This window comes from Rhopilema esculentum, chromosome 18 (assembly GCF_057945365.1).
Source record: "Rhopilema esculentum isolate cy_ngs chromosome 18, ASM5794536v1, whole genome shotgun sequence".
NCBI classification, from domain to species: domain Eukaryota; kingdom Metazoa; phylum Cnidaria; class Scyphozoa; order Rhizostomeae; family Rhizostomatidae; genus Rhopilema; species Rhopilema esculentum.
Genome location: NC_142832.1, coordinates 3635403 through 3660057, shown reverse-complemented (window position 1 = coordinate 3660057; position 24655 = coordinate 3635403). Strand labels below are relative to the sequence as shown.

The 24655-nt window shown below is 36.2% G+C and overlaps 1 protein-coding gene across 1 annotated transcript; it reads left to right on the top strand.

Moving 5' to 3' along the window:
* Positions 1-1347: 1347 nt before the first annotated feature.
* Positions 1348-23469, top strand: LOC135696706 (TPR repeat-containing protein DDB_G0287407). Its single transcript, XM_065216188.2, has 22 exons — positions 1348-2069; positions 5514-5582; positions 5962-6068; positions 6997-7130; positions 7829-7956; positions 8118-8219; positions 8600-8692; positions 9390-9446; positions 10585-10730; positions 11595-11703; positions 12302-12406; positions 13413-13586; positions 14233-14420; positions 15176-15667; positions 16305-16410; positions 16868-17112; positions 17488-17620; positions 18151-18267; positions 18565-18699; positions 19541-19630; positions 20306-20464; positions 21766-23469. The coding sequence occupies exons 1-22, from the start codon at positions 1578-1580 to the stop codon at positions 21874-21876; spliced, it is 3492 nt and encodes a 1163-aa protein (XP_065072260.2). The 5' UTR covers positions 1348-1577; the 3' UTR covers positions 21877-23469.
* Positions 23470-24655: the final 1186 nt, after the last annotated feature.

Sequence of the window (24655 nt, the reverse complement as noted above, 5' to 3'; positions counted from 1 at the left end):
CTAGCATCCTTTGGTATTAAGTATGGTAGCCTATCTCTTGGTCCCATATGATCAAGCCGGTCTTCTTTATGGAATCATAACAAAAAGATTTGTTATAAAGTGTAAATGCCTTTTCCTGTCTGCTATCTCTCTTTATCTAAAGCCTAGTACTGCTGTAGGAGCACTGATGTGGCCATATTGCTACCCCTATTGTCAAATTTATTAGTCAGAAATCTGTTCTGTCAAATATAATCAAGGGCTATTTCCTTCCACTTTTTCCAGGCAGATTTTATTCGCAACTCAAACTATATAAGATAAATTTGTATAAAATGATCTGAGACTTCATTTTATAATACTCATCTGAAGAAGTATTTGCATGGCAAGCAAACTGCAAATCCCTGCCCATGTCAATACCATGTATGCATTATCTGCATTGGCCTAATCTTATGTAAACACTCCTGGAAATGTACTTTAGGGTTCAACATATGTTTGTATTTAATGATGTGATTGTGGATCAGGCCAGTTGTTAAAACTGAACCTTGTGACTATTTTTTAGATGTTTACTTTTCAGGTATTGACTTAATTGTTTTAGCCTTTACTGCTAACTCTTTTCTAAATTCTAATATATTGATTATAATTATTTAGCCCAGCAAACAAAATTCTTAAAACGGTTCCCAGAAACAAAGAAGTTGTGAGATCAGCTGAAATACTGAAACTTTTCATGTTTTCAACATTTTTCATCAAGCTTTTTTAAAGAAAGCACCTTGTAGTGTGACTCATTAAGCACTGTCTTTTCCTTTTAGCATTTAAACTAAACAATTCAAAAATAATTCTGCATGACAAGTCAGTTTCAAGCTTAAGAAATTTCGTTCGGAGCATTCCCCAATCCCAAAAAGAAAGTTTGATTTTTTCCCAATGGCACTGCTGCTGCTAAAGTGTCCTTTTGGGAATCTTTTCAGACACTGCTATAAACGCCGCTTTCCTAAGACAATATTCGTTATGGAGTTAAATATCGCAAGGGCCACGCCACGAAGTTGAAAGTGGGAGGAGGAGCAAGGCTAGCAAAAGTAGGGGGCCAAGGCTTCGTTCCCCTTAAACTGCAGCTTCAAAACTACTTGCTTCGCAAAAAAGTGGGGGCATGGCCACCCCGGCCCCCCGGTGGCGTAGGCCCTGTATCGTAATAAATGATCAGACTCTATAGGCCTCCAGCCTGATAACCACTTCCAGACTTTGTGATTTTTCTAGCGCACAGGTTGCTATCATGTTTTGTTCTTGTTTTGGAGGGAAATTTAATAAATCGCCTTGAGACCCTTAAAACCCCCATGAGAAGAAGGACAAAGATCGTTTTGATTACAGTAGTCAAGGAAACCCGCTTTCGCTCCTGCTTTGATGATTGTTTTATGTCAGTGTGACAAAGCGCATTGAAAGTAAACAAAAGTGCGTGAGATTTGCTTATGAATGGCCTTAGCAACAGCAACGATCTCCACGATTTGATGTTGATTGCGGGTTACATTTAGTGGATGTAAGTTACTCTGCTCTTCATTGACCAACCTATGATGTCAAGCTGGATGTAATCAGACATACAAGGTTGATCTACTATGGGCTGTGCTCCCTCGAAAAATTCTAATCAGGTTGTTGTGAATTCTCACTCTAGACCACAGCCAAGACAAGAGGAGAAACAATTATTGCTGCAGTCATCGCCTAACAAGTCTGCGGCGAATACAGATACTACCGATTTTAACCAGAATTCGGACACAGATAACGTAAGATCAGGAGCAGTGCAAGAAATCAAACAGGATCATCGAAAGGAAGTTACAGATAGGCCGGCGGAATCATCAGTCCAAAAGTCGAGTCCAGTAAAGAAAACAAGTGAAAAGTCTGCGGATATCCAAAAGATATCATACGAAAAAGCATCCCAACTGCTACCTCAGAATCCAGATGAAATGTGGGCAATAGTTAAAGGAACCAGTGACAAAGTTGGAATTCATATTGAACCATTAAAAAATCGCAAAGGATGGAGAACTATTCGAATTTTCGTGTCGTCAACTTTTAAAGATTTTCACCAAGAAAGAGAAGTTCTCGTGAAAGAGGTTTGTACTAGATAGAAAAAGCCTTTTTTAATTTTTGAAAAAATACTTTGAATTTTTCTTTGCATTTTGTTTGAAAACCCAATCTCATGGTTTTTTTATCTGCAGGTCACTTTGCTAAGTTAATTTCAAAACATATTACACGCTTCCTTGGCGTCATTGTCCTTTAAAATCCTATGGCATTTTTCTATCCTCTTTTGACGTACATTGATACGCTTGCCGGACGTCCAAAAGTTTTCTATATGTCCATTGAGCTGCATGTTTCTATATTTCATAAAAATTCTTTTAATATAGTCACTTTACACCAGTTGATTTTTATATGTAGCTCTTGTAAACTCCAAAACTCATAGATTAAGCCTCAGTTCACGGTCGATTCACCTTCTAAAAATCAATGTTTTAGGATGATATGTTAAAGAGACTTTATTGGCAAACTATATGCTGGTCAAAGGTTTTGGATTTAAATAAACTTTCTCAAATATTCCAGGATTCTTTCAATTAGCTTTACATAATACGCCAAAACTTGATTATATCACTTTATTTCTTGATTCATTCAAAGAGTCTTATTTCACGAGATAGCTGCGTTAATGGTTTGAAGGATATTCAAACAGGAACTATATTCCAAGCAAAAACGGAAAAAAATTCTTCATAGTTTCCCCGTTTTACTATTTGCGTCATCATAATGTCCATTATTGCCCCTTTCAGTAATTTAAAGTGTTCTGCTCACTGAAAAACATTCACCCATCGAACTCACTTTAACACCTATCTGTAGCAGGTGGTTTGGTTGCAGATTGAATTCGCATGTATATCTTTAAATTATTCACGACTATCGAGATAAATTTATTTATTAGTCGTGTACCAAATGGGCGAAAAGCCACATCTGCCTATTTAAACACTTATTTTGCTAATTGTGGCCAACTGCCTCGATGCTCAACGATGCTGTAGGCCTTCATGTTGTGGTCACTGCTGATTTTTTGTCTTTTAAATGGAAACCAGGGGATGTAAACGCTACAAAAACTGGAATGTCTGCTTTAGGCCTAGAGTGAATAAACCCTGGACTAGTAAAGTTAAATTATGAAGGACGTGTAGCCTCCCCATAGGCTGTTTAATATGTTTATCATGAAAAATACGGCAATTGCATACCCGAAAAGTGATGAAAACGATAAATGCACACTTTAAAGTACCTGAAGTGTAGGACCACTAAGCACACCCAGAGATGAAACTACTTCCTACACAGGTTTCTTAGAAGTTCACTTCTTGCTTGATGAATTTTAACCCCCCTTCGTTTGTATCCCCTGTACTATAGAACCACTAAGCACACCCAGAGATGAAGACACTTCCTACACAGGTTTCTTAGAAGTTCACTTCTTGCTTGATGAATCTTAACCCCCCTTCGTTTGTATCCCCTGTACTGTAGAATCACTAAGCACACCCAGACATGAAGACACTTCCTACACAGGTTTCTTAGAAGTTCACTTCTTGATGAATCTTAACCCCCCTTCGTTTGTATCCCCTGTACTGTAGAACCACTAAGCACACCCAGAGATGAAGACACTTCCTACATAGGTTTCTTAGAAGTTCACTTCTTGATGAATCTTAACCCCCCCCCCTCTTTTGTACCCTCTGTACCGTAGGACCGCTAAGCACACCCTAGTGATGAAGACACTTCCTATGATTTTTTTCTATTTTTTTTTGCATTTCAAGTAATTATTACGTTTTTTTCGCCTTTTGTGATAGGCAGTGCTTATAATTTCCCAACCCAATGTCTACGAATAGCTTGTGCGCTCTTCATCTTTTACTTCCCTGTTCAAATACGATCAAAGGGGAAAGTAAAGTCTGCAAGCAAGATTGAATTTCAGTTAGCCAATATTTGAGTCTAGTGGAAGCCTTTAAAACTCTTATGTCCCTGCATTTGATACCTTAAAGACCTTCCGCGTTTTTGTTACAAATCTCTAGTGCAAACTCTACAAGCTCTGTAATGAAGAAAAAATCTTGCTTGTCATATATGAGTCTCATGATTATAGAACGTAGACTTTGCCTCATTGCGTTCAAACTAGTCTGTTGTGTTGTGTTGGAATAAATAAAGTGTGAGTTATCGTAGGCCAGCAGTCAACTGCTTATTTTTCATCATTAGATCATCATGTGGATGAATAACCTAGTTAAAAGACTATTATTTATACGTCAATAAATTTCAGAAGTCTGCAACAGTAGGAAAAATGGGGATGTCATAGAAATATATATTCTTGTCTGGAAGAACACTTTCGAATGCCTCTTCGTGTGTCAAAGCAGTCGAATCTTTTATAAATTGGCTAAAGTATGGTCATTGGCTGAAGGGGCGACTACCTCCTCCTTCACCCAGTGTGATAGAAAATTTCGTTCTGACAACACTAGTAATCGAATCGTGGTCGTGTGTTTGTCATGTGCCCTGCCACACCCCCACCGCCATTGTATCTATTTTTGTTTACCTTACTGATATTATGGAACGATGGCTATTTATATTGGCAAATCAACAGATTTCCAATTCCGCATTCTTTCGTTTCATTTCAAGCCAATGAAGAGCAGGAAAGACTGTTTGTTGGCCTTGGTTTCCAAAGTAACCATTAAATCGAAATAAACATCATTGTCATATCATTGTGAGCCAATGATACCACAGAATACCATACAATTCATTTTCTCTTGAGCTTTCTTCCTGCCCTCCATGTCGTCAACTGTTTCGTATCCGTTGAAGGAAGACAATTTATATTTATTCTTCTGCCTTCATAAACGCGAAACAGTGTCAAGTTATGATGCCATTGCCACTCCATTCATATGAAATAAATATAGGAACTTCCAGCAAAGAAAATAATTTTTCTTAATGTTGCTAGGAAAGAAAAGTGGTTGAGTAGAATCTTCTACTGTTGATTTGGCGTTGTTTTTGTGTTGATTTGTAGTGCACCAAATCTTGACCAGATTTTTATTTTCTATTACCAATTATCCGGAATGCTGGAGCAAGAAAGACCCCCTTACCCTCGCGAATTTAGACCCCCTTACCCTCGCATTTTGCTATTGTTAGCCCTTTCGGCGCTTTGCCCCCCGCTCCTGCCCTAAAGCTCTTCCGGCGTCTCTACCCATTGCATTTCTTTACTTGATAGATGAGGTAAATCTACGGAGTGTGATAAGCATCCGCTTGAGGCTGCGTTAATGTAGGGTTCATTACATCAATTACACCCAAAATGGAAAATCCCTTCGTTGTCAAAACATTTATTAATGATTCTGCTATTTGAAAAACCTTCTATGGAAAGCAAGAAATAAAATGAGAGATTTCTTGTACCCTTACATTGAAACGAATCCAACTCTCTTTGACGACTTGCGGTTAAAAGACTTGGTTCTTGAGACTGGTACTTTATACAGAGGGAATTTGTAACTAGATAATTTATATGCTTGAATGTGACTGTATTTTTTTTTCTCTAGGTGTTCCCAGATTTGAGGTTGTGGTGTGAACAAAGAAAACTAAGATTGGTAGAATGCGATTTGCGTTGGGTAGGTAATTTTGTATGAGTGAAGATCATTTTTCTTTATTAAATCACGGCTCTTGCATCAGACGTTACAAAAATACCATTCTTCTTTTTCATTTAAAGGTGTTTTCTCTTACTTCGAATTTGTCGTGTCACTGTCTGATTCAGTGTATGAGGGAGGGAGGAGAAATATTTGTAAGAGGGGAATGAAAACGCGATTTGATATTTGAATATCTAAGCTGGATGGTTTTGCTAATCAACTATTATCAATATATTGTGGTGAAAAGTCCTGGATCATTAACCCCCCTTCCATCGATGCGAGCTAGCAATATACGTCATAGAGTGTGCATTCCCGCTGTACGAGTTTTCATTTCGATTAAAACCGTTTTTGTCGTTTATTTCAGGGGGTTCCGAAAGATGCTACAACAGAAGAAACGATAAAGATTTGCCTGAGCGAGCTTGACCGTTGTTATGAGGACAACACAGCACCATTTTTTCTTAATTTAGCTGGGTGAGTTATTCACATTTTCAATTTAATCAACAGGAGTTCTTTTTGGATTCTCTAAACAAATTGAAGTGAATTTTCGCTATTTACTGGCAATTATTCGAGAACTGAAACAACACTGTCATTTTCCAGTTTCCTCGAATAGACATTTTGGTTTTTGTGTTTCAAATGCCATGTTTTTTGAATTTTTATCATTGAAATGCCATTTACTATATCATTTATAGATCAATAATACTCTAACAAATAATGCCACGAAGAATAAGACTCTAAAATACAAGCTATGTCAGTCGCAATGTATTAATAAATGAAAGCCTTATCTATAGTATGAATTATTTATTAACTATCCACCGCATTTTCTAAATCTGATAGGCTTTAAAACTGAATCTTTTTAATGCTGTATTAGCGTAAAGAAATATTTTTAGAAATTCATGTATACATAGATTAGAATTTTTCCTCAACTGTTATCTGGCCGAGTGTATAGAAACCACTGAGACCTTTTTGTTTTTTAAACTAACTTTTCCCAGGTCTTTTAGCCAGTTTGGTGAAAATGGAGAGGAAGCTTATATGTTCTAGTACCACCTCTGACTGTTTCCGTCCATGAAGTTCAAAATGTTTCCGAATTAAATTCAAGAAGTTCATGGCATATTTTTATCATCACAAAAGCTTACAATCAAATTTATAGGTTCTTCTCTTGGCTTAATCAATGCAAAACTCTCATAGCTTTGGAAATTAAAGGCTCTTGCGCAACCGGCATGCTTTGCGATTATATTTTCAAAACCGGCCTAATTTCGTACTGCATGAAATTGGAAGACACGATAGATTTCTCAAAACAGCTGCCGCTAAGCATGCCGGTTGTGTAAGAGCCATTAATTTGCAATTTATTTTACCTTTTAAAAGCTCTATCTAATTAATGTATAATGCATTGATCTTCCAGGGACCGCTCTGGCTGGATTCCAACGATTGATGATTTGAGCCGCAATTTAGCTGCTCAATATGGATGGGTTTACGGCCTCTCTGTAACGGAGATGGAGATTGTCCACGGGGCATTTCGTAAATTGAATCCAAATGGTATGTATTTTGTTAAGAAACTTGAACGGTAAATTCTATACTCAACCCCCCCGTGTTTAAATAAATTCTTGCTTTCCAATGGAGAGGACGGTTAATAGAAACCTTTAAAAGAGAAAGCATTAATTCATTGTCAAAAAAATGAAGGTGTTCGTTGTTTGGTGTTTCGTTGTTGATATAAAGGGATATTAGAAGTTTCATTGAAAATGTTGTTTACTAAATATTGTTTGTCGGTGTTATGTTGAAATCCAAGGCAAAAAGTAACATATTTGACTCAGTCCCTTTTTGAATCCCTTTATTCTCTAACAGAGGCAGTAAAAAAAGTGCGAGACTACTTTCTCTTAATTGAGCAAAATGGGATATTTTTAGTAGATATGTCGAACTTGGCAATCTATGTATGTTGGAATGAAAATATAGAGAATTCTCCTGGAGGATTAGTAAACAAAGAATAGGTTCTAGCTTGCGTTCTAGATATAAGGCCTTACATTTAGTAGCTGACCCTTTCAAGCATTTAATTCCTCGAAATACATTTATTGCAGACTCTTTCCTTTTTTTATTTTCAATGATACTACAACCTTTATTTTCAAATAGCGAAACAGAGGAATTTAGAAATCTTGTCAGAGGTTGTGGATAAAGCTTGCCATTACGCCAAGCATTATAATTTACCTACCATTTGAAATATTCTGTTTTGACGTTTTCAGCTTTATTCATGTTTCGCAAGACCATCAACGATCTCCCTGAAACGGTCAAAGAAGATTTCATTGATACTGATCCAAAATGCGTCCAAAAAGTAAAAACCCTAAAACATGTGATCCAATCACAATTTCCTGTAAGTGTGAATTTTTCGAAACCATCTTTCTAATTTATATTTCTCAATGTTTTTCTATATTGAGTACAATAGTCAAATAAATATCGATACTAACTAAAAACGACCACCGGCCTTGTCAAACCGCTTACCGAAAAATCAAATTTTATTACCCTGAATTGCAGGAAAGTCGCATATACAATTATGACGTGAAGAGTGTACGAAATAAAGGAGATGTTCTGGAATTTTGTGGCCTAAACGATTCACGAACTGGCTTTGGTCAAAAGGTTGGTTTTTATTATTGGTTAAGGTTGGGTTTTGCAGCTCAGCACTAGGATTTCTTGTTTCATTTCAGATGTATTATAACTGGAGCTTCAATTGTATTGAAATTTTTTATTCTTCTTCACTTTGTGTTTTATAATTTATATGATTAATGATATAAATATTTAAATAGGTATTCTCAACAAACCTACGGTTTTTATTAGCGAATTCTGTGAAATATGTTTCCAAGAAAGTGCTAAAAAGTCCTTCAAAATTTCCTGACTTGTTAAAATTTCCATTCTACGCTGTAACTAAACTTTGTTTTTCTAAGTAAGTAAGTATTACTACGCCCCATCTTCTTTTCAGAATGTTCCCAACCATGACTTAATTCAAACCTTTTTTGCAGGCTTATGATTTTTTTCTACAAAGAATTGAAGAACTCTATCCTCTTGATCCAAGTCCAGAAGATCCTTTGCAGGTTCAAAGGGAGGCACATGAGGTATGTTTATGTTGTGAAATACTGTTTCATAAATACAGACTTTAACTTCTAAACGCGACAAGCTGTATTTAACTTTCATTTCACTCTCAAATTCTCATTTATCTTGAATTTACTGTGGGAGCCTAAGGTATTTGTAAAGATGTATACCGGAGTAATTTTTAAGAATTTCTTTGTTTTTACCTGCCATTCTATCGGAGCTACTGAAATGGCTAATGGCTAATATACATTTAGAAAATGAAGAATTGGTATTGAAGAAAAATATTTTTATATTCATTTGCTGTTGGTATCTTACTATTAACAGTGCTGTTACAAATTTTCCCTCCCCCAAATTACCCCGATTTACCTTATGGACGAAGAATGAGAATATTATTTATTGAAAATGCGTATCCTCTCATTGCAGTTAGTGATGAGTCTTATTTCCTCCTCAGAATAACCTGATTTCAAACTTATTTAGAGTATAATCACTTTCATAAGAACCAAATTTTAGATACAAAAATATGATGCAGTCTCAATGACTGTTGAAATTTTTTAATTCCGGTTAAGTTTCGTTTATCTTTGTTGTCAATATTATTTGAAATTCAATCTTGTTCTAAACACATTCTGCTAACTTAAACAGTTTATTTCGTTCGGTCGTGTTAATATTTTGTTTTAAATTTCCCAGTATGAACTAAACGAATTTTGTGTTGTTTTATTGCAGACATTCCTTGATAGCAGATCGCAATGCGTATTGGGAAGAGATGGGATTTTGGAGCAGGTGAGGTTTTTGCACTGGCGTGGAAAGCGTATTTGATTTTATCCTGCCTACGTCATCTTTTTCTCCGTTGCTTTTCTTTACACATATGTACTTTGCGTAAGCCCTGATTCGTATCTGCCTAGAGTTCTAGATTTTCGATTGCTGTGACGAATGTCTGCATTGTTTGAAGCGGAGTTAATTAGTAGATAAGTGCTAGAAAGTGTTTTCAACATATTTAGTTCTTGAGATATTAGCTAACTTTTCCCAAAGCGGCCTTTTCTGTTTGAAAATGAATTGACTCAGTCGGCAACTTGGAAGCAAAGAATCAACAGTGCAGCAGATGTGTCGGTTCGGTTGCTATACAAAAAGTTTTATCGAGTATAGCATTGCAAAAAGATCAATTCAATGTAGATCGTTATACGAGATCAATTAGAATTTTTCATTGTATTCAGTGAACAGTTAGAGTTGATCTTGATTGTATTTTTGGCATCCTGGCGACGATCATGCTAATCAACGCTATTTATAAAAGAAGAGTTTAATTTTGCCTCCTAATGCCGATTCACCAAGCTTCTTTAAATATCTTTAATAAAAAGCTGGTAATGCTTTTGGTCCAACAAAGCTTTTAATTCACAGCTTTTCAAAACAAATGAACAAGCAATCGCGGAAGCGAGAAAGTTTGTTATAAGGAAAGACCTTTGAAATACATTGCGACAAACGAATCATTCCTGACTAGATAATAATTCTTATTAGCCTAAAACGTCAGCCGATAAGGATTTTTATCACCATTTTATTAACAAAACATGATTTTTAGTATTTTATATTGAAGTTATTGTTGACAAATTATTCAATTTAATTGCCTATTTATATAGCAGTTGATTTGGCTCGCAATCAAGTTTTTTAGAAACGAAAAGAAAGTATAGGATATTCAAAGAATTAGAATATAGCAACGGGTACAATAGAATACTTATGAAGTTTTTTATTAGGTCTTTGCATTCCCAAGAATCAAATGATTTGTAGATTGTATTTGGTGTCCCTTGGTTGGGCCTTGTTGAATTATATACTCTTTGATTCATTTTGTGACCATTTAGTGCAATAGAATTAGATAAGGCCAGCACAGATCCGATGGGGGTCAATAAATGGTTTTGTATTCCTTTTTCAGATGCACAGTTACGTAACATCCCCTGCTGCTCCTGCTGCTCCACTGCTGATCATTGGTACTGCGGGCGCTGGCAAATCAGCCGTAATGGCCAAGGCTGCTGCTGATGCTGTGAGACTAGCAAAAGAAAACAAGATTCCACTATCAAAGTAAATCTTTCTTACCTTTTCTGATCTATTCATCTGACTTCCTTACTTTCAAAATATATTTGATCGAAATATGTTCACGAGCCGTTGAGCTTATACAAGATTGCATATACAAGAGCTTACTTAAAATATCATTTAGTGCTTCATTGTAGTTTCAAATCGTAAGCTCTGCTAACGCTTTTGAAATGTTTGAAAATACCTTTCAGCAACTGCGATATAATACCTTAAAATACTAGTTTTTATCTTAGATTAAACTATAGTCCTTCTGTGGGCCTCTTCTTATGCAAACCTCAAACTTCCTCTGCCATATAGTTCTGTATTCACTAATTGGATATGATATTCTAAAATGCACCTTTAGGGAAATAATTCCTTCCTTTGCCTTTTTAATATTACCCCTGCTACCCATACTCATTTTTCTCTAAATCTGGAATTGTTTTTTTATTTCTGTAGTATTCTTTTGATTATATTTGAAACATCATAAGATACTAAATTTATTCTCGTTTTAACTTTTTCAACCAAGGCCACTGTAAATTTTATTTTTTGGTGGCGAATAGATACTTGCTTATACTAAAGGCACATTGCACTAGGTGCCAAAAAACCGTTTTCAAAGAAAAACAAAACTCGAAGAATTTCCCAAAGCGTAGTGAATTTTGAGTGTACGCAAAATGAGATAACTGAAGGCACATTGCACTTGGTAAACACAGCTTGATATTCTTAAGGTATGCATTTGCAAAGTTGCTTTTTAGATTATCAAAGAAATGACCCCGAATTTTTCACAGGTTATTTGTTTGTTATTTTTGAACAAACATTTTCCCAAATTGTTGTTTTGTAATTTCATTTTAACACGAATCTCATTTCCTTCACCAGTGGTTACAAAAAGTGTCGAGTATTCTTCCACTTTGTTGGTGCCACCCCTGGATCTACAGATCTGGCGTTTTTCCTTCAAAGACTCACAAAGGAAGTCAAACCTGATCTTGTAAGTACCTGTATTTGTGTCCCATCTATTTATTAAACTTATTCTTAGCATTGCCAAACTGGATAGTATTATCAGAATCCAAGGGCGGTCCCCTGGGTAATCGGGGGTCTTGTGTAATAAAAAGATCAATTGGGGCTCCCACTGAATAAGTTTAAAAAACAATAGAAAGTTGTATAAAAGGGCTAATTTTCCTTATCAACAAGGAGAGCTCAACACCCTTGAGCCCCCAGCTTCAATCACTTAATGACCAAAGCCTTATGAACTTCGAAAATGCATTTTATACTTTTTACTTGCTTGTTGAAAACCATCATAGAAAAAGCCACCTCATTTATACGGTCATGCACTCATATCGATGTTTTCTGTTATCCCTGGCCTCAAATTAACAACTAATCTGATAACCTTGCTTAGCACAGTAATACACCTGCAAATTTCAAAATTTCTTTCTCCTACACGTTTACCTTGAGCATATGACAGTATTTTTGTACTTTGACGCCACTGACGCCACTCTTGTTGTATTTTTGCTTAGTGACAATTTTTTATTATTCTCGTGGTTTTACCGCTTATAGCCTAACGTATTCTACTATTAACATTCAAACAGAAAGACATTGTCAGTGATTTGGAGTCTCTCATTCAACTCAGTGGCAGCTTGCTGTCAAATCCGAACACGGAACCTGTGATATTGTTCATTGATGCTGTCAATCAGGTAAATAAAAGCAGACCTACTTTTTATAGATTTTCTTTTTTCATGTAAGCCTGTGGTTGCAGCATTTGCAGGCTATCAATTCATGGTAATTGTGGGCAACACCTACCTGCTCTTGCCAATTAATTAATAATCATGCTATGGGTATCTCTCCTACACTTATTTTCCTATGCTCTCGATTTTCCCCAATTCAAGTTTGTACAGTGAGACCTTCATTAGAGGGCAGCACTAAATTAGGACAGGTATTGTCATCCCAAAATTTCTTCCTACGCTCAGAGTATTGTAGAAGAAACCTGATTGCAAGGGGGCTGACACTTCAAAAGAACGAACACTTTCCAATAACGGACATTTCCAATTAACAGATAAGCAATTTCACCCTATATTTTCCTCTTTTGTGTCAAAACCCTGTAGACACAACCACGGAGTGTATCACCTAATGGAAATCTCGTACATTTTTTGGCGTAAATCCCATTGTCTTATCTGGAAATCCCTGGAAATCCTTTTGTTTTTGTAGAAATCCCTTACTCTGTATACAAGCGTAAATGTCTCCTCAGAATCAACCCCCGTCAATTGACATTTGCCTACAACAGAAAGTACGTTTATTATACAGGCATAAGTTATAAAGGGGTTTTGTGGTATTTCAAATCCACAAACGTTCTTCAGATATCCAACCAATCTTTCTTATAGCCTTTACTGATTTACGTGTATTTATTGTTGTGTATTCTCGGCGTATTGCGGTGTTTCTTATTTGCTACATTTTTATCGACTTTTCGCCGCAAGAACTCCTTGGAGCCCGTCGAGCAGCCTGCTACAGTGACCTTTTCTTCATCCACACAATCTTTTTTATCTTTTACCCTTTGTTATTAATCATAGGCCACACAGCTTGGTCATGATGTCTTAAAAAACATCTGCCAATAATGCTGCCAGTAACATCCTGTAAATCAGAATTGTCTTAATTTTCATACCTTTGTCACTCATATTTTCTCTAACGCTCTTTATAATATTCTAGCTGGATGAAGACAAACAGCATTTCTTAAATCGATGGCTCCCGGAGACCCTTGCTAAGAACGTCAAAGTTGTCGTCTCAATGATAGAAGGAACCCCAACCCATCGCATGATGAGAGCTTATAAAACCAATCCCAAAGAAATCATTTGTGGTCCTCTTGATCTGACTTCAAGACAGGTAAGAAGTAAACGAAAGCAGCTTTTCATAGTATCAGCGTTTTATACTTGGATTAATGTAAAAGAAGACAAGTTCATTTAACTACTGCAACGCAACTAAACTTTGAAGACTTGTGTCCTGGAATGAGTATGTTTAGGTTTGTTTTAACAGCACTGTAGCAAGAAACCATTGTCCTTAGTTCCAATCGTTATATAAAATACTCATAGAGTGGGTTGCATATAAAAAGATCAGTGGCTTGAGTGATGGGTTGCATATAAAAAGTCCCTGCCGTTCCCAAACTTTTACTTAATGTTGGGAGAGTCGCCAGCCTCGAATTGAGTCGTGTGTAGGCGTTGATGGAATCACACGAGGTGTGCTAACATTGAGAGGAAGGACCAGGACACTGCTCGATAAAGCATAGGCTCTCAGTGTTCTACAAACTATTTTTAGAACCTTGCTAGTAATAAATAGAAATAAAATATATTAAAGCTGAATATAAAGGTTTTTATGGATAATTTTTCTATTATTTGAATTGTTTCTGACTACTCTGGTTTAATAAAAGCTAAGTGAATAAAATTTAGTCTAGTGACGAGGCGGTTGTGAGGGAATTAAGTTGATAATTTTGACTCTGTGCAATTCATGACGAATTTCTTTCTCCATTACACAGGCCATCGTAGAGAACATTCTTTCACAGTACAACAAACGCTTAGATCAACAGCAAATGGACACCCTTCTGCACAAAGAAGGTTCCTCCAATCCATTGTGGTTGACCCTTGCTTGCGAAGAACTTCGTGTATTTGGCAAATTCGAAGAATTGCTGGAGAAAATTCACAGTTTACCAAATGATCTCATCAGGTAAAATCAAAATATTTTCCACCCTTTAGAACTTTTCTACAAGATAGAAGGGCTATGTTTGTCAAGGTAATATATAGGTCATCCGTTGCACATAATAAAGACAGTACTTGATGCTATTGCCATTATTAGCAAGAAAATGCTGGTTTGGTACACAGTTTCTTGCTGCGTGCTAAGCAGTTCGAATTAATCCTAAAATTTGATTAAGAAAGTTTGAAAAAGTTATCCGAGTTGATTATTTGTAAGCAACCAAAATCCAAATCGCTTCCAGCAGATCAGTTTGGAAAGTATGACAGCATTTGACAAAATACGAAAATCATGCACGTTGAAAGCACGATGTTTCCTCGGTGTCCTATTCACATTGACAATATTTTGTGCTTCACAATTGAATTTGAGAAGCAGGAACGCTGGGCTCTGATTGGAACATTGAAAATAGCCTATTGCTAAACTCACCCAATGAGAATTTAGGTGACCACTGAAATTCATCGGAGCATAGGCCCTTGTCAATTAAACTTTTGACAAGTCAAAGGACTTTAAGTCAAAACATTTTTGCCTCCCTTTGCATTTGAGAAAAGTCGGTAGCTAGTAACCTACAAAGAAGGTAGGGGAAAGCGTTGCTATCTTTACACGTATAATTTTTCTTAGGCTTGCTTTTAACCAAATAAATGCTTTGTATTCTTTTTTAAGTAAAGGAGCATTTTTTCAAATTTTTTGTATGGTATGACTGCTTCTAACTTCTTCACCGTCTCTTTTCATAGCCTTGAGATCGATGTATTTTCTCGATTTGAAGAAGAGGCTGGTGGCCAGCTTATGATAGCCACGCTGTGTTTGCTTGAGGTATCTCGTCACGGACTTCTGGAAACAGAACTGCTTGCATTGTTGGGTGACAAGAACAATCTGAAGCCGCCCGAGTATGTGGAAGGCGAGGAAGCAGGTATTGTTGCAAAGACAGAGGATATGGTGCAGAGTGACGTCACAGTTGGTATTGAGAAAGATGATGTTGAGAAACTGACGGAACAGTTTGCTAAGTTGGTGAATGATGCCTATGTTGTGAAGGATGATGACGATAAGAATGACAAAGATGAAAATAAAAACAAAAGAAAGAAAGGAAAGCAGATTCAATTCTTGCCAGCCAGGGAATGGGCTATTATTTATCGAAATTTAAAGCAACTGCTTAGGCCCTGTGGTGATCTAGGGGAGGGTCGGCTTGATTTTTATCACCGATCATTGAGCAAAGCAGTTAGAAGAAAGTGAGTTGCTACCTTCTAGATCAGTCTGATATTAATCTTTCCCACTTTTTACATCAGTTTCCTTAAATCGTCTTAAAACGTTTAGTGTCCCACTATTTTTATGTAGAGCATGCCAAATTTTGCTTGACCCGATATAGGTCAGGTCAAGCCGTTTGCTATCCATCAAAGCTATCCAGTGGGCATCAAGTCTTTCTCTAACAATAGTTCATTCTTAATGCAAAAATTCAAAGCTGCACAGGATAGCAAACATTTGAATTCTCCTTGTTTGTTAAATTTGATCTGATGAATAAGAAAATGACTAACATGAAACAGTTTGTTCGTTGCATTGCCTTTGCATTAGAAACAATATGGGAAGCGATACAATTCTAAAATTCAGTACACTCTGATCTTGTTTAACCGCTTGAACGAGAAAAAGTACTTTGTTTTTCTTAACAACATGGACCTTCTTGGTTTTTCAGAGAAGCACAAATTTTTTCAGAGAAGCACAAATTTCCCTTTATCTGCCACATGTTTCCGAATCGAAAAAGAATATAGATGGTCTGTTTTTTGCATTTTATACTTTTACATAAATTAATTGCTTTTCCTTTTAATCGCTTATGATAGTTTTTATTCACATATATCTGATTTCAAATTTTAGGTACTTCACAGGCACTGATGAATACAATAAACATGTCTACAATTATTGGCATGGTGTCCTTGCCGGCTATTTCGAACATGTTGATGATATGGACCGTAAGGCAGAGGTATGTAATGATGTTTTTTGAGCTTGATGCTACATTATCTCAACAAAAGCCGTAATAGAGAAGCGGCACTGATTGGGCAACCTCAACTGTCATCATTTCCTTTCCTGTTTGCCCTTTTCAGATCCACAATATATCTTTCTTAGCGTGGAGTTTTCCGTCTATGTTGTGAAGTTTTATACTCTGAAGAGTGTCAGACGAAAACTTTAGTATGTTTTGAAATGTTAAAATGTTTAAAAGGTATTTTTAAATTCTGTACTACAAAAAGATTGTTTGCAAAAGCCGCAACTGTAGAATTTGCATAGTTAACAGGAAAACTTTCAACTTAGGTAAAGTAAAGTTTAGATACTGAATAGACCTGAGAGTAAATAAAGACATGATTGATCAACGTAATAAAGCTTTTTCATATCCAATTCCTTAATCTCTTCCATTATTTAACCATATGCTTCTAATTACTTAGGAATTGCCATATCACTTGGAACAGTTGCTCGACAACAACAGATTGATTCGATGTTTGTTAGAATGGCCTGTTTTCAACCGACTGTTCTCTGAAGATTTCAGTATCGATCTTCTTCATTCTTGGAGAAAAGCTGGAGGATATAGTGTTGCATCAGCTCTGTATAAAGAGTCGTGCAAAGTATTAAAAAGATCGGGGATATCTTTGATTGATTATGGAGATCAACTTGAGAAGGTCGTCATGTTTCTGTAAGTATTATTTTCGTTAAAAAACTTTTTATGTCATAAGGAGTTTTGAGATTTTTACAACCAGTAATGAGTTGAAAGACGATAAAATTCACAAATATATATGCTATAGAAAGCTATTGTAACCCAACCTAATCTTCTAGCACTAGCGAATTTAAAGGTACACATGGTTTTGCCATAGTAATTTGGAGAGGGGGTAGGGACGTTTGAAAAGTAGGCGCTGGCAGACATTTCTCTATAAAAATTTTCCTAATTCCTTTGATCCCTCACCATAAAAGCAACTAATTTTGCGCATTTCCGTTTCACTAGCTGTTACACAAATGCACACATGGTCAGTCTATTCATACAGTAGTTTAAAGGAATGACTTGTGTTTTCAGGATTCAGGCGGGTCAATACGAGGATGCATACACAATGTTGGAAGAGAGACTAGAGATCGAGGAAGAACAGCTTGGTAAACGTGGTGATGAGCTTGCTGATATTTACCAACTAATGGGCAAATGCAAGAGTGAGGTGAGAATTAGATGCTTCTCCTTAAGAATAATAAGTACACGCATTTCTCATAAGAAATAACCACAGAGTAAGTACTCAGTTTCTTAATGATTTTAATACTAAATGTTTCTTTAAGTTTTGTCAAATATCTAAGGGTTCCCTATAGCTTGTATGTAGTCTTAGTTAGCTTTTGATTCTTTTATAATAAAGATGCAAAAGCGTCGCATAAAATACAAGTTTTCTTAAATTTATTTTAATGTTGTATTGTATGAAACAAGCTGAACTGAATGGAATTGAATCTTTAAAAAGAAAAGTTAAGATTTAAAATGATCTCTTTCCTAATAACAGGACATTAACAATTTTTTGAAATATTGAAGCCATTGGTTTTATTCCAGTTTTTGTTTGGGTGCTTGAAATTTCATAAAAGTCGTATGCAATACGGTTTTTTATAAACATCCTTCCAATTGATGTAGCTATACATAGTAAGAAGTTTTCAATGCTTTGTCCATTTTATTTTTGGTTAAATGGTGAAATTTCCATTATTGTTTCAGGTTGTGAAAAATTACAATTTCGTGACAAGAGATCAGTTAGAGGAAGACAAAGAAGTTGTGGAATTTTGTATGAAAAGTTTGGAATACCGGAAAAAAATGAGGGGAGAAGAACACGAGGTATTTTAGCTAAAATTTGAAAAGGCAAAAACTACAATCTATTGAGAATATAATAGATTCGCTTAATGAAAATTACTGTTTAACCGGTCTGTTTTTATGTCGTTGATGTCGTCTAGGCAGAGTTATAGTGTCATTTTTATCTTTAGTGCACCTAGGGGATATTGGATAATGTTGAATTATGTTATTTATGAGGAGATATGATCTGATGGCAGTTTTGACAGAAACACTTTAAATAGTTTTAATCAACCGTTTGATAAATTTTCACCCCATCTACATTTCTTTTTATTCTCCTTGTAGTTCAAAGCTGCAATGACCAATGTCCTAGTCGCCCATCATCTCAGTATAATAGCAGATTTGGAGCCATCGAAGGGGGCTCAGCATCGTCAACAGGCATTTAAAGCAGTTGATGAGGCCATTGCAACCTTTGAAAAGGTGAGTGTAGAATATGTTTTCTTTATAGGGCCCGCGGTACTGATTGCACAACTTAACCGGTCATATCTTATATCAACCGGTCACAATTCGGTATATATTATTCATCTCTTTCTCTGAATGTCAGGCGAAAAAACCTTTTAATATTTTGTGAAGTTTTTCACTTTTTCAAAGCAATTTATCGCCAAAAATTGTTCACAATATTTATTATTATTTCTATGTATATACTTTTTATGAATTGTATTATCGGATACTCAATTGTTGCTCCGGGAATCTGACGCAGTTTTATAAATAGGAGGGGGCAGGCAAATTCTTATGGCAGGCTCATACCAAACGACTGTATATCTACATTCTGTGTACCAAAATGTTTTTGCCTGGCTAAGACTTTTCTAAACCAAAATTTGCATGTTAAATTGCTGTGATTTTATTGCCAAAACTTTGCTACCATAACCTATTCTTTGTATATACAATAATTTTCTCAAGGGGTGAAATGTAAATGCAATTGAATTTTGCTTGCAAACTGTAGAGCCCTGTGCATTTGAGCTGTGCAAAATTGTATACTTATGTGATATCGAAATCGTATCTGCAAGAATATTTGTTCAGTTAAATTCTCTATCTTTCAAAACTTCCCCCGTTTAGCCATCTTTAAGATGAATCGTAGATCATATAAATATATAAAATCCTGTGTCGCTGCAGTTTTGTCTCAACGCATAGTCTAGATCATCGTACTTACATCATCAAGGGCAGAGGGACATTTGCCATCGTAAAAACCCCTGTGTTACTCCTCCGCAGTTTTGTTATGATTGATTATGCCCTATTGATTGGTTCATTAATCGATGTTTAGATTGGGGATATCGGACATCTTGCTGAAGCAATCATGACAAAATCATTTGTCAATCCACGTAGCACAAGATTTTTTAGTGAAAAGAAAGTGGTGAGTGAAATCCTTGTAAATTTTTGTATCATAATATGTATGTAGTTGAATATGTAATTGATATTACTATTGATATTGATACGATGTCAAATTTTTTCGGCACTGATTGTTTAGATCGAAACGGATGATTGACGAAATGGTAATCTGGTGCCCATATCCCATTCCCATATGCCTATCTTATGATATTCAGAATGGCTTCTTTGAAAATCTTGACTTTTTGTCACAACGGATTTGTTGCACATTGGTGCTGGCTTTTAATGTGCACTTTTAGACTCAAATCATAAAATAAAAGAGAGCTAAATGCCTAAATTTAAGGCTTTTGTTATTAAGTGGTGAAGTCATACCCTGAAAAATGGGTTTGGTGTAACTCAAAGAGCGAGTCTGTAAAAATGACCCTTGTCACCATGTCATAGTATTGTCAAAAAATGGCTTTATCTAAAGAAAGATATAATCAACGGCGAAGTGTTACGAATTGACAACGGAATTATCCTGGGGGATCCTACTGTGTTCTTGTTTCTGTACAGATACCCCAGATCTCCCTCACCGTCCTCCCTGACTAAGATCACCATCGAAATTAATTTGAGGTTTAAACTGAACCTAAATGCAAAGTAGACACAAATTCAACCCCATGAGGACCTAATTAACCCGTTTAACGTTAGATTTTCTTTTTTGCAGCAACTAGAGAAATCCAGAGAGTTGTGCATGAAGGCGTACGGTGAAAAACATCTATTGGCCTGCAGGCTATATCTAAACATTGGCATTCTTTATGAAGATAATCGTGATTTCGAGATGGCCTATGATTATTTCGTTAAGTGGAACGAATGCTGCCTCGTGGTTTGTATTTTACCTTTTGCGTCATCGTTTTAAGTTATTTATTGAAGTTATGCTCGCTCTATAAAGATTTTTAATGAAGGGTCCAAAAACTAGACTTTCGTTGATTTACGAGTTGTTCATAGCTACGATTCAAAGGTAAGTACCCAACTGGAAGGACTGCTAGGATAATTCTATAATATGAAAATTTTGTTTTAGATCTGGCAAAAAGTGGCAAACATTTTTCAAATAAAGGAAAATCGATCTCTTATGTTCATGATGGACACGCTGGTGGCCTCCCCCCTTTTTTCATTATGTTTGGTGAGATGGTAACAGAATGATTGGAAATACACACTGCAGTACAGATTATTATAAGGGGAAATTGGGCGGTTAAAATGTTACTATGTTGCATTTTGGCCCGTATTGTTGTTAAAGTCTCTCTTAGATAAAGCACATTTTATAATCATCAAATTTCTTAGAAGGGGGGATTTGTTGCCAAGCGTTTTTCATTCATTCAAAATTTAGTTTCTACAGCTTCCCTGTCTGTATGTTCTTGTCTGTTTGGTATTGCCTCTCAAATTTGAAATGGCCCATGTCTTTGTTCATGTCAACGTAGAAAGGTCTATTGAGGAGACTTAATTCAGAGTGGCTCATGTTGATCCGTAAGACGATTAATGAAGGCTTTCTTGCATTCGGTTGTTGTCAATCAGTGCGATCTTGGTGGTATTGCTTTCACCCGAGAACTGATTTTGTATTATGAATGCGAACCGTTATCTATAAATTGGCTTGCGGTAAATTCATTCATTGAAACCGCAGTCCGTTATCGGCGTATTTTAATGGCCTTGTTGAGCTATTTGGAGCTTCTCTGTCATTTTTTGGCTATTGACTCAATGAATGATGTCGCAAACGGGAAACCAAAGGTTCAGGACTTTTTTCTGTGGTCTTTCTCACATACATCAGGTTTTAAACAGCCATAGATCCTCAATACTACCTGTACAAAATCTTGATTCTTGACCAGCAGTCTTTGATTTAAATGACTGTTCTTGTGCTTCTAGAAATCAACCTCAGGTTTAGTCTTTTGTAATTTGTAATCATATCTGGACTACCACACACAAATGGATTTTACAACCATGCTTAATTTTGTCGTATTTGGCCGATCATTTTGTCTCGAAGCCACGGACAATGTGGTGTCAGAAAACAGATGATGTCGTTGAATGGACAAATTTGTTTGTTGATTAATTTCAATATGTATTAATTTAATTTGAATTATTACCTTATACCTACTATTCAACTCTATCACTTTTAACTGTACCCTTTTGTTCCAGGTGCTTGGTGCTGACCATCCAAAAAGCATCAGAGCAAAGGACACCCTTGCTGAGCCAACATACATCCGAATCAGGCAGGCTAGAGAGAAAATTGCAGCTGGAAGCGCTTAAAAATCATCCGGATACAGAAATTGATTATTTTTTTAACCCATCGTTTACACCGCATCACATGTGAATACCTGTTTTAAGATTTTCGGTAAATAAGAGGATTCCCACCAACTATGGAACCAGCCAAGCGGCCCTATGCAATCCCCGCATCACATGTTAATGCATGCAGCATAATTACCCTTTTTGGTAAATAAGGGGTTTCTCAAGAAAGTTGCCTCATCAGAGAAATTGGCGAAGAAGGTTAGCTTCTCCAATTAGAGGGCTAGTCTGTGATCTGTATATTTCAAAGTCCACAAAACTTGCACAGTGCACAGCACAGCAACAAAACAAATTTTTCTGCTTAAGAAATTACCCAATATATTGTTGTTTCCTTGTTAAAGGTCTAAATGTCCCTGATTGATGGGTTGCTATAAAGACCTTTCTGTTCCTCACTCTGGCAACTCCCCGCTCCTTTTCTAATTACGTCCTCCCTGATTTAAAGAGAAAAGGTCAGGAGAGAGGAAGACAGTTTTATTCCAATATTGTTTCCTGGCCGCCTTCTTGAGCACTGAATAAAGAAGTCCCTTAAGTATGTAATTGCAAGATGTGTGTTTCCAAGGGCCCTTGTGTCATGAATGTAGCAACCCAGCTTGTACTTGCGGTGTACCCCTTGTTAGATAACTTCATAGCGGCAGCTAGGGGGTAGAATATTTATCCTGATTATGATTTTATTTTTAAAAGTCAACCATTATTTAAAGTATCACTGTATTTGTTTTATTTCATTAACAAGCAATAATATTTTGAATTTACTCAATTTTTTACAAATTTCCAAACATTTTAATTTTTTTTCTTTGTTAAGCGTAAAGTAACACGAAATGGTCTAGGGTTTCCTAAGCAATTCGGTAGTGCATTGCCTCTTTCATTGGAGCCAATTAGATGCGATAAGCACCGTTAGTATCCAGTTTATAATATCAAAGTCTCAAAGGGAGGCTTTTTTGAGAGGGGAGGTATCGGAACCACTGATCACACCCGGAAGACTGTTTGGATACAATCGTGAACCCGGACTAAATTTGGAAAAATACAATATTCAAACCCGGAATCGAGCCTGTTTTCCGGAAAGTACCCGAAACCCGGGAACTAAAATTAGCCAACCCTGCACCCCTCCCCCCCCCCCGCGTAAGATCCCAAAGCCCGTCTTTTTCATTCGTAAGAAATTTCATTGCTTGTGAGCCTGTTCTCTTGAAAATTAGTTGGGACTGTAATAAAGTATAATCGAGTAAGTTGCAAAAGCTCTTTTAGAACTCTCTTCCATGCGGAAGTCAGATAGTAAGAACACAGAAGTCAGATAGTAAGAACACAGTCCCCACTATGGCATGCTACCAGTAGACCTCATAGAGTTCCTGTAATTCATAGAAGCTTTTAGTATGTCTCCAGTTTTATTAAAGAAATGATGTCAGCGCTTTCGCTTCTGTCTAGCAATTGCTTCTTTTCTATGAGGAATTTTGTGTTTTATCTTGTAAATAGGTTTTGCTACCCCCAATCTCGTAATACATTTGTTTATAAAGTGTGATACTAAACACTTTAATTGGGATAATATGACAGTAAATAGCTTGAAAATCTTTCGCTACTTGTTGTTTGTTCCTGTAGTGACAGCTTACACAGATATTTTTCAGCTGACAGCCAGTGGAAAATTGTATTGCCAATTTTGCCTTGCTCTATAGAATACCGAAGTGATGACGTCATAAATATCTATTTTTAGAATTTCTGAATTTTGATCCCAGAACCAAAAAGAGCAACATAAAATACCTCTAAATATGCAAAATCAGTTAAAGGCATTATGAATTGGCTGAGATATGGCCACATAAGGATAGGCTCTTGCCCCATCAAACCTCTGTAATTTGGTCTTGGTTCATAACTTTATGAACCAGGCCAGAATAACAGAAATCCGTTAGCAAACTTTAAATCTTCTGTTGGCCATATCTCGCTCAATTTGGAACGTATCTAGCTAATTTTGCACGTTGAGAGGTATTTTATGCTGTTCTTTCAGATTATGGGATCAAATTTAAGAAATTCTAAAAATAGATTTTTGATGACGTCACACTTCGGCACTCTATAGCCAATGTGCCATAAAGGATACCGCTGCATTAGCGGTTTATGTAAAGTCTTTTTAAGATCTACACTCAACTCTTTTCTGTTGGTAATAACCTGAATGGATTTTTAGATTATCGTCTATACGACAGTATCACGATTTTCTGTTAATAGTTACCTTTTGACTATTTACACCAGACTGTTCCATCCATAACTTACTGTAAGATATTACCCGGCTCTATGGAAGCCAATCACAATATAGAAAGCTAGCGAAGCAGAAATAAACGATCTGGGCACTAATGACGTCATATAGAAGTAATAATCGAGCAAATTTAAGGGGTATTTTCTGGACGTCTTTTGAGCTTTAGGACTACTCTTTCTTTACCTAATCTCTTATTTATTACATTGCAAATCATTTATTTAAATATTCTAAGAAGCAAATTAACAGATGATGAGACCACGAAAACCTGAAAATTTTGCACTTCTGAGAGATGTAATTTCAGTTTTTGCGACTTTGTATATTGTAAACCATCCTGACTGTTGCAAGCTTAATGTAGAAAGTTCCAAACTTTGTCTCTCCAGCTCTACCGTTTCTAGAGCACTATGAAAAGCGAGGTTTCACTGTACCTATTCTGGATACGAAAGAAAAGCCACATTTCTGACAGCAGATGAAGGAAAGAGACTATATTATGGATTATGGATAGAAATAGACTAT

Excerpts from the sequence above, each read along its gene's own strand:
- LOC135696706 (XM_065216188.2), top strand. The coding sequence starts at position 1,578 with ATGGGCTGTGCTCCCTCGAAAAATTCTAATCAGGTTGTTGTGAATTCT. Across the intron at positions 8,220-8,599 it reads GAACTGGCTTTGGTCAAAAG|GCTTATGATTTTTTTCTACA; the intron begins GTTGGTTTTTAT and ends CCTTTTTTGCAG. Across the intron at positions 13,587-14,232 it reads TTGATCTGACTTCAAGACAG|GCCATCGTAGAGAACATTCT; the intron begins GTAAGAAGTAAA and ends TCCATTACACAG.